At 36.4% G+C, this 15,314-nt stretch overlaps 1 protein-coding gene across 1 annotated transcript; it reads left to right on the plus strand.

Moving 5' to 3' along the window:
• Nucleotides 1-1,903: 1,903 nt before the first annotated feature.
• Nucleotides 1,904-14,576, plus strand: elk4 (ETS transcription factor ELK4). The gene is given in 7 exon segments (XM_055183767.2): nucleotides 1,904-2,700; nucleotides 5,865-6,145; nucleotides 9,470-10,126; nucleotides 10,212-10,391; nucleotides 12,657-12,773; nucleotides 13,536-13,607; nucleotides 13,609-14,576. Coding segments are annotated over 6 exon segments (1,389 nt in total). The 5' UTR covers nucleotides 1,904-2,700; nucleotides 5,865-5,938; the 3' UTR covers nucleotides 13,765-14,576.
• The last annotated feature ends 738 nt before the right edge of the window (nucleotides 14,577-15,314 follow it).

Raw genomic sequence — 15,314 nt, forward strand, 5'->3', positions numbered from 1 at the left:
TTAATCCATTTACCAGCTCATCCGACTATAGCTGCTCCCATACCATATAACTGGTCAAATTTAGGTTATATTTTTGAATAACTGAAAATGCTATTTTCCTATATAAGAAAATAAAATGAAAAAACAACAACCTTTTGGGAAAGCTGTGATATGTCAACTTTAAGGTTTAGATTAATTTTATCAGCTTTTAAAAGTATGTACTGGGTTAATACATACAATTTGTTCATTACCAGTGACAATAATGGAAACTTGTTTCTTAGTTTACAAAAACAAGCAATAGTATGCAATGCACTTACAAGGTTTATAAGGTATTAATAAAAATCATAGTGCACAAAAACTTTACATGCACTTAAAAATTTTGGGGTTTTTCAATCCGTGGGGAAAATATGGACAAACCCAACCCAAAAAACTTCATATTTGATCAAACCAAAGGTTAAATTAAACCCAGCAGTTGGGTTTGTCCATAATTTTACCCAGCAATGGGTTAAAACCATAATTATTTGAATGATGAAACTATTTTTAACCCAACGCTGGATAAATAGTCGAAACAACCCAGCATTGTATTGAAACAACCCAGAATAGGTTTCTTTAATGACCCAACATGTATTCTGTCCAATATTTACCCAGCGTTTGGTTAAAAATAACCCAGCAAAATTTAGAGTGTGCAATAAAAACATTTGAATTTGCAAAGTTATACATTTTTCTATTCCTGTCAGGACAATTTAAGCTGGATATGGTCCAAAGATTACAAACAGGAGCCATTTATAAAGAATCCGACTTTTTTGGGGGGATTTTTTTGTGGTATTCAACAGCAAGCCAGAGATGCTGCTCAACTTTTACTGGACCCGAAATACTCAAGTGATGCCATGCAGTTTGACTTTAAAATGTTAAATGACGGCATTTCCTAAAAATGCTTGGCACACTAAAGACGAATATACACTAAAACATCAAGGCCAAGTGTGGGCACTTGCTGGACAGGAATGCTCTTCTTTCTCCAGTATTTATCTCTCATGTTTTTAAGGGTTTGAAAGACAGGGATTGACATTTAAGACACTTCTACCCTGTCAGTCTTTCCTACACACATTGCAAATGAGAAGGACTGAGGCAATGTTATAAATAAATGCTTGAGTAAATGAAGGTGGTAACCTGAGGGTGTAGAAATAGGGATGAAATTTTATTAACACATTGGGTAACATGGGTGGGTATGTCTATCTATCGCTAAAATAAGTCAAACTAAAGTCCACGTGATGTCTTTTTTTCAGTTTTGCCTACAAACTTTACAATCTATTTTTTTTTAGGGGCGGTTTCCAAGACAGGGTTTAGATTAAGCCTTAGTTAGGACATTTAAGTAGTTTTTACAAACAAACCTTACAAAAATCAACACTGGTGTGCATCTTGAGACAAAACAATGGCACTAATATATGTCAGTGCAAGTTTTTTTTTATTATTAAAGTAGGTCAAACATACATTTTAATCTGAGACTAAAATAAGCCCTGTCTGGGAAACTGTTTGGCGAATGCATAAGTGTTAATGGTTACTGAAAGTAAATTTGGGTACTAACTAAATCAGTGTTTTAGCATAAAATGTACCTCTAGCCCAGGTTTATCTCATCTGTAATAAGTGCTGTGTTTTAGTGAGAATCAAACGCATACACCCCACTGAAAAAAACACAAAAACCAGCATAAACTGGTGAGCTGGGTTTAGCTGATCTCCAAGCTTGGTATTAGCTGGTTTTGCTGGTGTAGCACGCTGGTCTAGATGTGTTTTTGGCACTTTTTAAGCTGGACTTAGCTGGTCAGGCTGGAAGACCAGCTTTTACAGACTGGGAGGACCAGCTAAAACCAGATACCAGCTCATGCTGGTCTAAGCTGGATTTTTCAGTATTAAGGATACAGTAGTTTAAAAATCTGAGTTAACTACAGTAACCAATATATGCTACATAACATTTCTGATAACATTTTTACAATCACTATTTTATAGGATTTAACAAGAAGCATATTAAAAGACAAAAGATCTCTATGCAATTATTTGTTTGGATGCATGCCATTGTACATATGCAATTATGTATGTAAATATTGCACGCATATTAAGAAACACAATTACATAATTATTTGCGTTGTATAATATTGTGTCGTGTTTTGTTTGTTGTACGAAATTGTCTATCATGAGATGAATGTAATCTCTTTAGTTGTACGCACCCGGCTCTGCTGCAATCTCATAACTTTTTATCAGGAGGATATCAAGTCTTTAACAGCCATATAATATATAACACATTTATAAACTTGTGAGTCTGTATTGTTTGAGTTATAACGTAAGTTAGTGTGCTCTTGTGTTGCGCGCCTCTTTGATTCATGTTGCTTCCTGTTTTGTTTTGTGGTTGCAGCACAATAAGAGTACACGATATGATGCGTTTACTTTAGCCTGTCGTCTTTTCTCTTCCTCTCAGAATTTCGTCGATTTCGCTGTAAATACAACAGAAAACCGCTTTAAATACACAATTTTTACATGATCTTGTGTTATCTGAACTTAGCGAAGACTTTTATAGCTAGCATGCTAACGCGCTAGGCTAGCTGACCACCCGCTATCTGTGCACGATGTAAACATAAAGGAAACGAAGATTTTTTTATTTTATTGTATTTTTGTATTTTAATTACGTGTAAATTACTTGAGGAGAGACTGCACAGGACCGAAAACTCTCGGGTGAGTTTGATAGACATGAACTCAATGCTAATGAGCTAAACTGAAGATCTAACAGGTTGCTATAGTTTAATATTTCTGACTTATTTGTGTATTTATATTTGTATTTATTGTGAATTAATAATTGTGTTATGTATTCATTCTGAGTATTTCAGAAGAATTTGTGAGACGACATGAATGGCACATAATGTACTTTGACCCGTCTGCACTATTAAATGTGATTGAATGTATGTGCTTACACCTAAATTAAAGTGTTGTTTGTAATGCATGTTTATAATGTTTACATTATAATTCAACTTTAAAAATCCATGTTGTATTTTCTGTGAGTTTGACATGGGCATGCAGTTTAAGGAGATGATGTCTTGGTAAAAAAGACTATTTTCATTTTTCTAACAACCTTATAATGAATGCTGTTGAATTATACAGTAACATTTGTATTTTTAGTCTTTACATTATATGGTAAATGCACAAGATGCGTTATAAATTTAGAAACTGGGATTTAGGATCGCTTTAGCATTTAGATCCTTGTATTATGGAAGTATTTTGATAAATGATGGTAAGTACACAGCTGACGGTACCCATTTAATTCCATAGTATTTGTTTTTCCTACTATGGAAGTCAATGGTTACAATCAGCTGTGTGCTTACCATCATTTATCAAAATATCTTCTTATGTGTTCATAAAAAAAAAAAACAGGTTTAGAAGATGAGGATAATAAAATGATGACAGATTTTTAATTTTTGGGTGAACTATCCCTTTAACTTTTTTAAAACGATGATGTCACAAAATCCAAGAAGTGCAGAGCATACAAAATGTAATTATGTTTAAAATATGTCCGATGGTGTGGAAATAATGCTTTTATCTGCCGATACCGATTATAGGCCGATATATTGGCACATCCATAATATTTCATAATTCATTAACCAACCGAGGAGGTAAATTAACAAAGTTAGATCAAGTAACCGTGTGCAGAGACTGTCATCATGCAACATGTTTTTGTATTTGAACAGACAGTGTGGTCAGTTCATGAATTATTTTGTCTATAAACCCAACAGTTCAAGCCGTTTATAAGCTTCAAATGAATGATTTAGGTGATAAATGCAACAGCGTTTAAGTGTGTTAGTAATCTAGTAAGAGAGTAGTTTTAAAAATTATATCATACAACATACTCAAATACTGAACTGAATGTGAATAAAATGCTAATAACATTATAACATACATTAGCTGTATGTGGAGTTTCAAATATGAGCTTTTATAGATAGTAAATGAAAACATGCTTTATATTGCTATTAATATTCCAATAATCAGCAGCAGATGACGTGATATATTTAGAATTGCACCGATGTATCGGCCTATAATCGGTATCTGCCGATAAAAGCTATTTTTTTACACTATCGGACATCGGCCGATGTAAAAACCGGCAACGATCAAGGCAAAAATACTATCGGTTTCTATCGGTATTGCCATTCCAAGAACTCGAATATCAGAAGGGGATTTTATTATAATAATACCACTCTTTAATCTGCACTATTCAACAACGGCACTGCCATTTAGTGCAGCGATCAGCTCATTTGCATTTAAAAGGAGTAAAGGGCGATTTATAGTCGTGCGTAGGTTCTATGCCGTAGCTACGGCGTAGGCTATCCGTAGCCTGTGCGTAGCTTTGCGTAGCCTGACGCGCACCTCGCAAAATTTTTAACAGCGCGTCAGTTCTACGCGGACCGCAAGCGCTGTGATTGGTCCACCAGAACCCCTCCCCTCCCGACGCGAACGACGACGCAAAAGTATAAATGAAAACCGACGTGGAACCAACGCCGTCGCTGATACGCCGTAGGACCTACGCACGACTATAACGAGCCCTTAAGGAGGACACACCCAAAACAGCACATTTTTTTGCTCACACCTACAAAGTGGCAATTTTACCATGATATAATAAATGATCTATATGGTATTTTGAGCTAGAACTTCACATACGTACTCTGGGAACCCCAAATATTTATTTGACATCTTAAAAATTCTTGTGAAATATCCCCTTTAAAACATATTTACATAATAAATAATTTACATAATAAGACATAATTAATGTGGATCTTATATCTAACTGCACTGATTAAATAAATGTGTTGAACCAGTGTGTGACACAACATAACGTCGTGTTAAAAAGTAAATAATGATTGGCCATTTTACTGTCTGTCAGACTTTGGCTTTACATTGAGTGACACTGAGCGTCTCCTTATTACAAACATCAAATTTAAGTAAGAGAAATTTTCACCAATGTCGATAAAAAAATCAAAATATCGGCTGCAATATATTGGCCTATCATCACTACTAGATAGTTATATGAAGTCGGTGTCAGGTTTTATAACATCCGTCTTTATGTCTTTTATAGCTTAGTGGTATAGCATTCCATTAGCGGCGCAAATGTTCATGGGGTCGAAACCAGGGAACATACTGATAAAACTGATAAAAATTGTATACTTTGTATAATGCACTGTAAGTCACTTTGGATAAAATGGTCTGCCAAATGCATAAATTCAAATGCATAAATGTAATCTTCCTGCAACATTGTTTTTAACTTAAATTGAGGTTATGAATGATATCCAAGTTGATTTCAATCTTCACTCTTTATGTGTAGTTTAAATTTCCCAGACCTTCTCTTCTACAGTCTGTAATAAGGGCTTTGTCTCGCCTCTGTGTTTCTATTTTTGTGCATTCTGTTCAGTCAGATTGTATGTGGGTTTTCACTCCGTGTTTTGCGACACCCAGTTGGATATCGGATGAGTCAAGGCAGATTTCGTTTTAATTTAAGCTGCTTACATACACAGTCAGCTTGCACTCAGCACAATGCCTGGATTACTCTGAAGGCAGTAACATTCGCTGTTTAATTTGTGTGCATGCATCTATGAATTCAAATTGTCACTTGTTATTTGATCCGTCAAGTCTTAATTTGAAGTCGCTCACTTTAATGAAAGCAATAACCATTTTCATGGATGTGGTGTATACTTTTACATCCATCAAAAATGATTATTAAATCTTGCAAAAAACCTTGCTTATGCTTTATGGTCTGAATCTACAAGATTTTATTGTTTGTGCACGCAAAAATGTTTGCCAATATTAAATACAGCAATCTCACTATTTAAATGCATATTGATCATTTTATGTTACAGCTGTCGCCAGAAATTTTCCAGAGAATGACGCATGTTGGACGGGCTGTGAAGTAGCGTTTTCGGCATTGGAGACCATGGACAGCTCGGTGACCCTGTGGCAGTTCCTGCTTCAGCTTCTGTTGGACCCCAGTAATGACAAGCTGATCTGCTGGACCAATGAAGATGGAGAGTTTAAACTCTTGCAGGCCGAGGAGGTGGCCAGATTATGGGGCGCCCGCAAGAACAAACCCAGCATGAACTACGACAAGCTCAGCCGGGCTCTGCGTTACTATTACGACAAGGTGTGTACTAAAATTCTGTTCTTTTAGCCTGGTTGGCAGCATACACACATACTGGCATGCTGAGTACATGGATATACTGTATACTATACTACATATAGTATATACTAAGGGAATCGGCATGCCGCGAGCGCAAGTGGCTTTTAAAGGGGATGAGACTCTCATTGGTTTATTGCACGTTACGCCCAAAACACACCCATTACTGATTACGAGAATAGGAACGATCCTTTTAGACTGTGTGCTAGGCGCACAAGACACATTATCTCATTGTTAAATTAGCAAAAGTGGATTTGGATACGCCCTTTTAGACTGTGCACCGTGCGCTTTAGACTATGCGCTTAGAACGTTAAAATAGGGCCCATTTACTTTCCTTCCTCCAAAATACTTTTTGTTCAACAAAAACACATCAAAACCTTTCACAAATTCACAGGAGATCATCTTCTGACAGTAAGAGAAAAAGACCAAAAGCACAGTTTGCTCGGCCCTGTAGAAATATCTAAAGTAACCGTGTTACACTTATCCTCGCATTAGTTTGTGCCCTGCTCACCCCTACAGTATTTTTGTGTTGTAGACACACACATTTCAATCAGGGGTCTACTTCTAAAACACGAGGGTCACAAAGTCTTTAAGAGAGTCGCTCTCAGAGTTTCTGTATTAATGGCATTAGGGAAGTCAGGAGAGGTTTATTACAGTGATATCCGCATGTTTGAAGGTTTGGCAAGCTTGTGATGTTTTTATGTTTTTTCTTGGCACCAGAGGCAGGTGTATCGTTTTTCCACATTCTTTCTGGTTTCTTAAGGCAGATTCATTTTCTTTAATTGCATGTTATTTTGTTTCGTTAAAGTAGAGAGGATAAGAGAACGCACCATTTGGCTGGTAAAAATATTAGGGGCTGCATTGATGGGGTTTTTATCAATTTGTTTTGTGTAGATATTTAAAAATGTATTGTATGAAAGAGTCATGCATCAGCTTTTTTTACCACTAAATAATCAAAATGTTTAAAGGAATATTCAATTTTCTCAGATAAAAAACCCAGATAATTTACTCACCACCATGCCATCCAAAATGTGGATGTTTTTTGAGGAAAAAATTGCAGGATTTTTCTCATTTTAATGGACTTCAATGGACCCCAACACCCAACACTCAACTCAACACCTAACAGTTTTTTTAACGGAGGTTCAAAGGACTATAAACGATCCCAAACGAGGCACAAGGGTCTTATCTAGCGAAACGATTGTCATTTTTGACAAGAAAAATAAAAAATATACACTTTTAAACCACAACTTCTCATCTAGATCCGGTCGTGATGCACCAGCTGACCCGGTGCAATACGTCAAGAGGTCACAGAGGACGAACGCGAAACTCCGCCCCAGTGTTTACAAGTGTGTTGAAAGAGGACCGTTCCTACATTGTTGTATGTCGAATGATACTAATTAATGTCTTTGTGTCAGTTTATTGTTTAAAATGGTCCGCAAATTTGCGTTTTATGTATGTAACACATGACCTCTCTACGTCACAAAGCATTTACATTAGGTCGCGCTGGACCGGACCTAGACGAAAAGTTGTGGTTTAAAAGACCATATTTTTTATTTTTCTTGTCAAAAATGAGAATTGTTTCGCTAGATAAGTCCCTTATGCTTAGTTTGGGATCGTTTATAGTCCTTTGAAACTCCTTTGAAAAAACTGTTACGTGTTGAGTTAAGTGTTAAGTGTTGGTGTCTATTAAAGTCCATTAAAATGAGAAAAATCCTGCAATGTTTTCCTCAAAAAACATAATTTCTCGACTGAACAAAGGAAGACATCAACATTTTGGATGACATGGTGGTGATTAAATTATCTGGATTTTTCTTTTAAGAAAATGGAATATTCCTTTAATGTATCAAACCCTGTGTGTGAGTGAAATAGTCAATAATTAATGCTTACATTGAATGTATAGTTGTTAAAGATGCACCGATACAAATTTCTGTGCCGAAACCGATATTTGACTACACTGTAAACATTTTTTCAAATCTCTTTAATCAACTAGGATTTAGTGGTGAATTGCTGTAACTTAATAAATCAAGTTAAATTTGCTTTAGTTATGTCAACTTTATTTTAAAAATTACAGTAACTAAAATAACTTGTAAATCCAAGTTGATTAAACTTAAAATTTTAAGTGCAAAAAGATTTTTTACAGTGCACTTAGAATGACATCTATTGATATATACAGATAATTTAACTTTTTACCATCGTTTCAAATTATGTTTTGAAATCCTCCAATAGGGCAAAAAATATAGGTTTAAATATAATTTTAAATGTATTTCAAATTATACAAAAATAAAAATATATTTTGAAATATGTTTACAAAAATGTATTTATTTTTGTATATTTAAATATATTTTAAAACATTTATATTTACGTCAAACTGGAGGAAAAACTTTGCATGTTACAAACCTGTTAACATAACAGGTTTGAAAAGATTAAAACTAAATATATTTTCTAATTCAAAAAGATTTAAGCTTTACTTTCTACAAAATGTATTTAGCATATATTTAAATAAATATTTTTGCCAAAGAAATTTCTTTTGGGCTAAAAGTGCAGTGCATTAAAACTGCCGATATATCGGTGCATCTCTAATACTTATTAACATATTTGAAGTTTACCCAAAAATGAATGGTCATGATCCTCATGCTGTACTAATTTAGCTGTTATTTGTTTTCGTAAACTGATCGAAATAAGAAGATGAGTTGCACATGCTAGGTTTGTATACTGTGTGTTTACGGTTTATTCGAATGTCTTATGTATGAGCTTTATGAGTTTAATTGATGTATTATTATGTTAAGATGCTTTGATATAGGGACGTGCACAGCTATTTTTTATGTACTACGGCTATTAATTATCAAGTCCTTATCAATCTGAAATCACTGTGAGTTAAGTCTTTTATAACATGCTTCTCTATAACATGCATTTGAAAAAGCAACACTTGTCAAACATTATCATTATACATATTCTTTATTATAATGAAAATACCTGAAAAGGTTTGAAAAACAGCAATATAAAATATGCTTAAGCCATTTCCTGGAGATGCGTGTGTAATGGTTCTTCTTCTGCAGCCCATATTGAGTTTCTGCACAAAAGAGCGCCCTCTGGCTTTTGGATGTAGCGGCATTTCACCGTAATTCATTAAGAAGCATAGCAAGCATCATTGGCCGATTTATCTGTTCATCCCTACTTTTTCACAAAGCATAATATTTGTTTTCCCTGGGAACTAAAACCATTTCTTTTGTGCTACTAATACAATGCTCAATCATTTATGCTACAGAAAAAAATCATTTTTTCTTCCTTCAGAACATCATCAGAAAAGTGAATGGGCAGAAGTTTGTGTACCGCTTTGTGTCCTACCCTGATATATTGAATGGAGATGCTATGACCAGAACGGAAGGTTCAGATGGAGGTTCTGATGGGGCTCTGCCACTTCTTGACAGACCTACACACATCTCCGGGGATAAAGACGGGAAAGCGGCACCAGACCGAGGCGGCGCGGCATCGGGTCAATCCAAGTCGTCCGGTCGGAATGACTATATCCACTCCGGCTTGTACACGTCCTTCACGCTGAACTCGCTGCAGTCAGGAACACAACTCTTCAAATCCATCAGAATCGAAAACCCAGGAGAAAAGCTTGTGGAGAAAAAAGGATCGATCCAGGAGTCACCCCAACCACCCACAGTCATTAAATACGGGACCAATAATCAAAACAGGACGACTGCTGAACTTAAAGGCCCACTGTCCACCCGGACAGAAGCAGAGACCGTACACACGGCTTTCTCTCATGTAGTGTGTAGGTTCGTGGATGCGCCCTCCGCGGAGAATTCCACAATGTCGGGAATCTCTTCTTCACCACCTCCTCATTCCCCCTCATCTTCTCCGATGACTGATTCCCAGGATCTGGTGATTGACAGCGAGAAAGAGTCCGTCTCCTCCCAGCCATCAGAGATTCACCTACAGGTAACGCCAGTGAAGAATAATATTTTGTAAGCATGTTGTTCGCTTGTTTAAAATTTAACATATCTATGTCTCTTCATTTTCCAAGGACACGATACTGACCATCGAGACGTCTCAGTCTCCATCTCAGAGTAACAGCGGAAAGTCTAAAAAACCCAAAGGCCTGGAGTTGATGCCCACGCTGGTGGTGACCAGCTCTGACCTCCTCAGTCCTCTCAATCTAAGCCCCTCCCTCCCTACAGCCTCTCTCACACCAGCTTTCCTGCAGGTAAGCTCGACCTCGGCAATCACACATGCACGACACTATAGTTAATTTCCTTCGGTTTGTTAGGACTGGTGACTGTCAGTAGTTTCCTGTCAAACCCAATGTTGTGTCTCATTTTCCATGTCATGGCAGATGCAGGCTGTGTTTAAAAACCAAGACGTTTATCCGCAGCTTTTTTATACGTTTTAAGGATGCATTATTCATGTTGACAGGCCGTTTCTCCATCTCTGCTGTCTACCGACCCATAGACCTTTTGCGAGTCGATGTCACAGTTACGTCACGCGCACATGTGGTGGCAGAAAAACAGTGGAAATGAATGAGTGTGTTTAGGCATTCCACCTTTGGCCAAACCGCTTTCTCGGTGAAAACATCAGGGTTGTGGAATAGCATCCCTGTTAGTATTAGACAAAGCGCTACACTCACCACCTTTAAATTAGGCCTTAAGAAATGGTTGAAAGCAAACCAGCATTGTGAACATTTCTAGTCATTGATTCTTGTCTCTGTGTTTATTTGAGATTGTTTCTTTTATTTTTTATTTTATGAATTATTTAGTTTAATTGTATTGCTATTATTATTGTTTTTTTTTTACTTTTTATTTTTTGACTTATAACATCAACTGCTGCCCAGGGACAACAGATATAAATTAGCCTTGTGGCTATAATTTGGTCCGATTACATATTGTAAAAATTAGGGGTGCACCGATAGGATTTGTTTGGGCCGATGCCGATTTAAACAGACAACTTCTGGCCGATACCGATATTAAACACTTGTATACAATACTATACAGTTGGTCTATTAGCTAGTTTATTTCTGCATCAAATAATTTTTACTGAACATGGATTGAATCTAATTAACATTCAACTGACCAACATAATAAGAGAGGCACAAATTAAGCTAAAACAAATATAATAAGACAGCATGACAACATTTAAAGGTGGTTTTTGCTATTCAGCATTTATTTTATTAACAACATTAACTCATTTTTTTACATATAATGGATTTCTTTATGCAGTTAATTAATAAACAATTAATTACAATTCATCAAAAATCGGCCGATAAATATCGGCGGCCGATACATCGGTGCATCACTAGTAAAAATCAAAACTCTTCATTTTTTTAATTAAAAATATATTTATATAACCTTTACTTCTAAAAAATGTATTTAGTATACATTTTAAAAAAATATTTTTGCTGTATGGAAAGTTCATAGTGCATAGTATGTCATTTGAGACAGATTCTCAGGAGTGGAAAACTGGGATAAATTCAGGCTAAAATTCTGAAGTTTAGGCAAATTAGATGCTTTACCAAGAAAAAAGTTGTTTATATAGTTTGCTTTCTGAATTTATTCGTCTTTATGTAGTCCCAAACTCGATGATGGGTATATCTGATCTCTGTCCGACGGAGACTTAATGTATTACAATTCATGGCACAGAATGTATGGAAATGTATATTGATATTACAATATTGATGAATATTGTTGATAATACAAACAGCTACATGAACTAAAACACAAAAGCAAGAAAATAAAGTGACTAAATAATAAACTTCTAAAGACATTGCGCCTTTAAGGGTTCAATATCCACAAACTCGTGCTTAATAATAAAAGTCCTGTATCTTTAGCATAGATGATACATCAAGTTCTGCAGGTTTTTTAACTGAGGGTGTCCTATTACTTTTTCTAAGCAAAGACATTCAAGATTTTCACACAGCAGGTGGTAAAATCCTATAGACTTAAATTCAAAGAAGAGATTTTAAGGCAAAACAAAATAGTGGTGATTGTATTTGGTCATTTTATCCCTAAGGTTATAAAAAGTGTGTTTATCCTCTACTAAAACAGTCATGACAAGTTGATTTCGTTGTGGTTGTTTGATTAGTTTTAGGCACAAGAGGGCAGTAATGCACCAGTTAAACCAGCGAAACTCTGATACTTCGAGCTGATACTGGGGTGTTCATTGGTTATAAAATGAATGTGATCTTCGCTAGATGCATCTTTGATGGATCACCTCGCTCATATAGCCTGTCCCTTAGGATCAACTCCTGCTGTCTTTGAGCTAGATGAAAGATGAAATACACTTTAATTTAAATCTATTATTCATAGTTTCTCATAAAATACATAACGCGTGCACTGTGATTGATTCTTATCGAGTCTCATTAAGATGCTTTTAATTAAACATTTATATATGGAGGTTACGTATATCTTACAAGGAAGTGGAAAGCCGCTTTAATAAATGCACACTGGAGAGAAATTAATTTTCTCGTTTGTTTCAGACACCCTTCGTGCTCACCCCTAGTCCACTTCTATCAAATATCCATTTCTGGAGCACGCTCAGTCCGGTCGCGCCCTTGAGCCCTGCTCGGAGACAGGGCGCACATACTCTGTTTCAGGTGAGTCGGTATGATTTCATTTGATAAGAAAATTGTTTAAACAACATTCTGCACATTTTTGATTGCTTGATTCGGAGCTGAATTTAATTCCCGCTCTGCTGCAGGACATTTTCATGCATTGTTGACACCAAAAAGATGTTGGTCAGCAACATTGAGAAACTGCCCTCAGACTAGGGTTGCAAAATTCTGGGAATTTTCAAGGCTGAAAACTTTTCATGGGAATTAACTCAAATTAATGGGAATAAACTGGGAACTCCTTATTACAGGGAACTTAAATGTAGTTAAAAAAAATCTTGCAGCATAACGTTTAACTCTAGTGGAGCTGGAAAATTAGCATATTTTCAAAAAAATGTGGAGTGTCCCTTTAAAATCTGTATTACCTTGCTTGCATGTCTGCAAAATGTTTTTTTTATGTTTGTATATGATATAGTTTATATAATTACCATAAATTCCCAATAAATTTCCAAAATTCCCCAGATCAAATTCCCATGGAAACTTTCCGGAAATGTACCAGAAACTTTCCACCCCTTTGCAACCCTACCTCAGATACATTATTCAGATGTCTGAATATAATTCATTTACATTTACACGATACATTTTGCAGATGTTTTATCTAAATCGACTTCTCTGGGAATCAAACCCACGACCTTTTGTGTTGCTAATGCAATGCACCACTAACTGAGCTACAGAAACACCCAAACAGTTCAACTTCATCTGCTAGTAAGGATGCTTGCTCATCGGTCTCTTTTGTTTTTCATTCAGTTTCCTTCTGTCCTGAGCTCCAGCCAGTTCACCATACCGGCACACAGTTTAGACGGCACCAACACGCCCGGCCCCATCTCACCCGACACACAGAAGACATAAAGAGAAAGACATCGCTCTTCATCATTGCCTCGTATTCTTGATTGATAAATCCAGATTAACCTTATTCCTGTTCGAATCCGATCCTTTAAGCGTCGGGAGCGTCCACTTGACTCTTGAACCTTCATGATACTTTTCTCTCGTGTGCTGAAGCCATTGCAATGTAATTCTCGCATTTCTCTTTTCATGTGCCGGCCTTCAGTGATTGGCTCTGAAATAATTATAATGATGTCTCAATGGATACATCTGTTCCTAAGCGTGTTCCTCGTGTATTTGTTTTTACCGTAAGTGGACCATGATTGAGGCGTATGATTGAATTTGCTATTGCTTTGTTTCTCGTGGAGCATCGCTGTTGTACAAAGAGAGCGCAGTTATGAGATGGATAAAGAAGAATTGTTTTGTACGTATCATCACAAGTTCACCTTACCCCACGTCTGCCTTTAGTTTGGGAAAGGTCTCAAACAAACCTGCCATGCTAACCCAAGCCAAGCCGCCCCTTTTTGCCTTGTGATTTTGATAATGGTGATATGACCTCTCTGTTATCTTGTAACTTCAACATGCTGCACTTATTAATAAAATGCTCATCTCAGATTAAAATGCAGAGATGACTGTAAGAAATGTGATAGGAAATGATTTCACCGTTTAGAGACAAACCTTGGGAAAATATACCTAGTTTAACAGGTTGAGGCTCAAACTTTTCTGGTGCTTGGATCGTGACACATTTTCAAAAGCCAAATACCTGGTGACTGCCTGTTTGACGAACACGCCCCAAAGCCATGCTACCATTACCAGAACACTGCCAGATACTGAGCTGAAATGATGCTAATAATGCACATGCACATCTTTTTACACAAGCCATTTCCTTTTCCTAAAAGAATGGAAGCCATTGGAAAAGATGTCATTTTTGTGAGAAACCCTGAAATGTTGCTTTACTGTCACCATTAGACTAATGGACCGTACAGAGCTCAGACTGAATGGATCGCTACCAGCTCGGTGTTTAAAACTGTTTGGCCACATCCCACCATTAGGCGCTGGTGGAGATCGGTTGGATGTGAATGGGAACTGGGCGCTGTGTCACTGAACCCCGGCCTGATGCTTTAAATCATTCTGATGTACAACTTTTGAAATGTGTGGGTCCTCTACAATTTTTTAAAGAAAGGTTTACTGCACATAATTCAATAGTAAACTAGTATTTTAGTGTGAGCATAGCCAAGTTATTTCATCACTTTAGGATCCAGAGAGGATCAGATTCTGCGGGGGGATTGAATTCGGCATAGATTGCAAAATGTCTCCAAATTTTATGGGCACTACTTGCAATCCTCATCTGATCTATCGATTTGTTCTTTTGTGGAGTGTTAGACAATTTTACGTAAACTAATATAGAGAATCAATACCCAAATGTTGCACAATATAAACCCTACCTCTGAGAGTCTTTGCTCAACAAGCCATGATTTTAAACCCATGAACTTTAGATGCAAAACTGGAATGGGGTATAATAAATGCCTCTTGTTTGCAGCTAATGTGCTTTTAACATTAGGACTAGAAACGAAAACGAGTTTTGTTAGTCTTTGTAGGACCATATAAAGTGCAATGAGAACAAAAAAGGAAAATGTTTGTATAAATATATACAGTATAAAAAAACTATTCATCAACTATTCAGCATCTCATATACAGGTCTCA

This window comes from Misgurnus anguillicaudatus, chromosome 14 (genome assembly GCF_027580225.2).
Source record: "Misgurnus anguillicaudatus chromosome 14, ASM2758022v2, whole genome shotgun sequence".
NCBI lineage: Eukaryota > Metazoa > Chordata > Actinopteri > Cypriniformes > Cobitidae > Misgurnus > Misgurnus anguillicaudatus.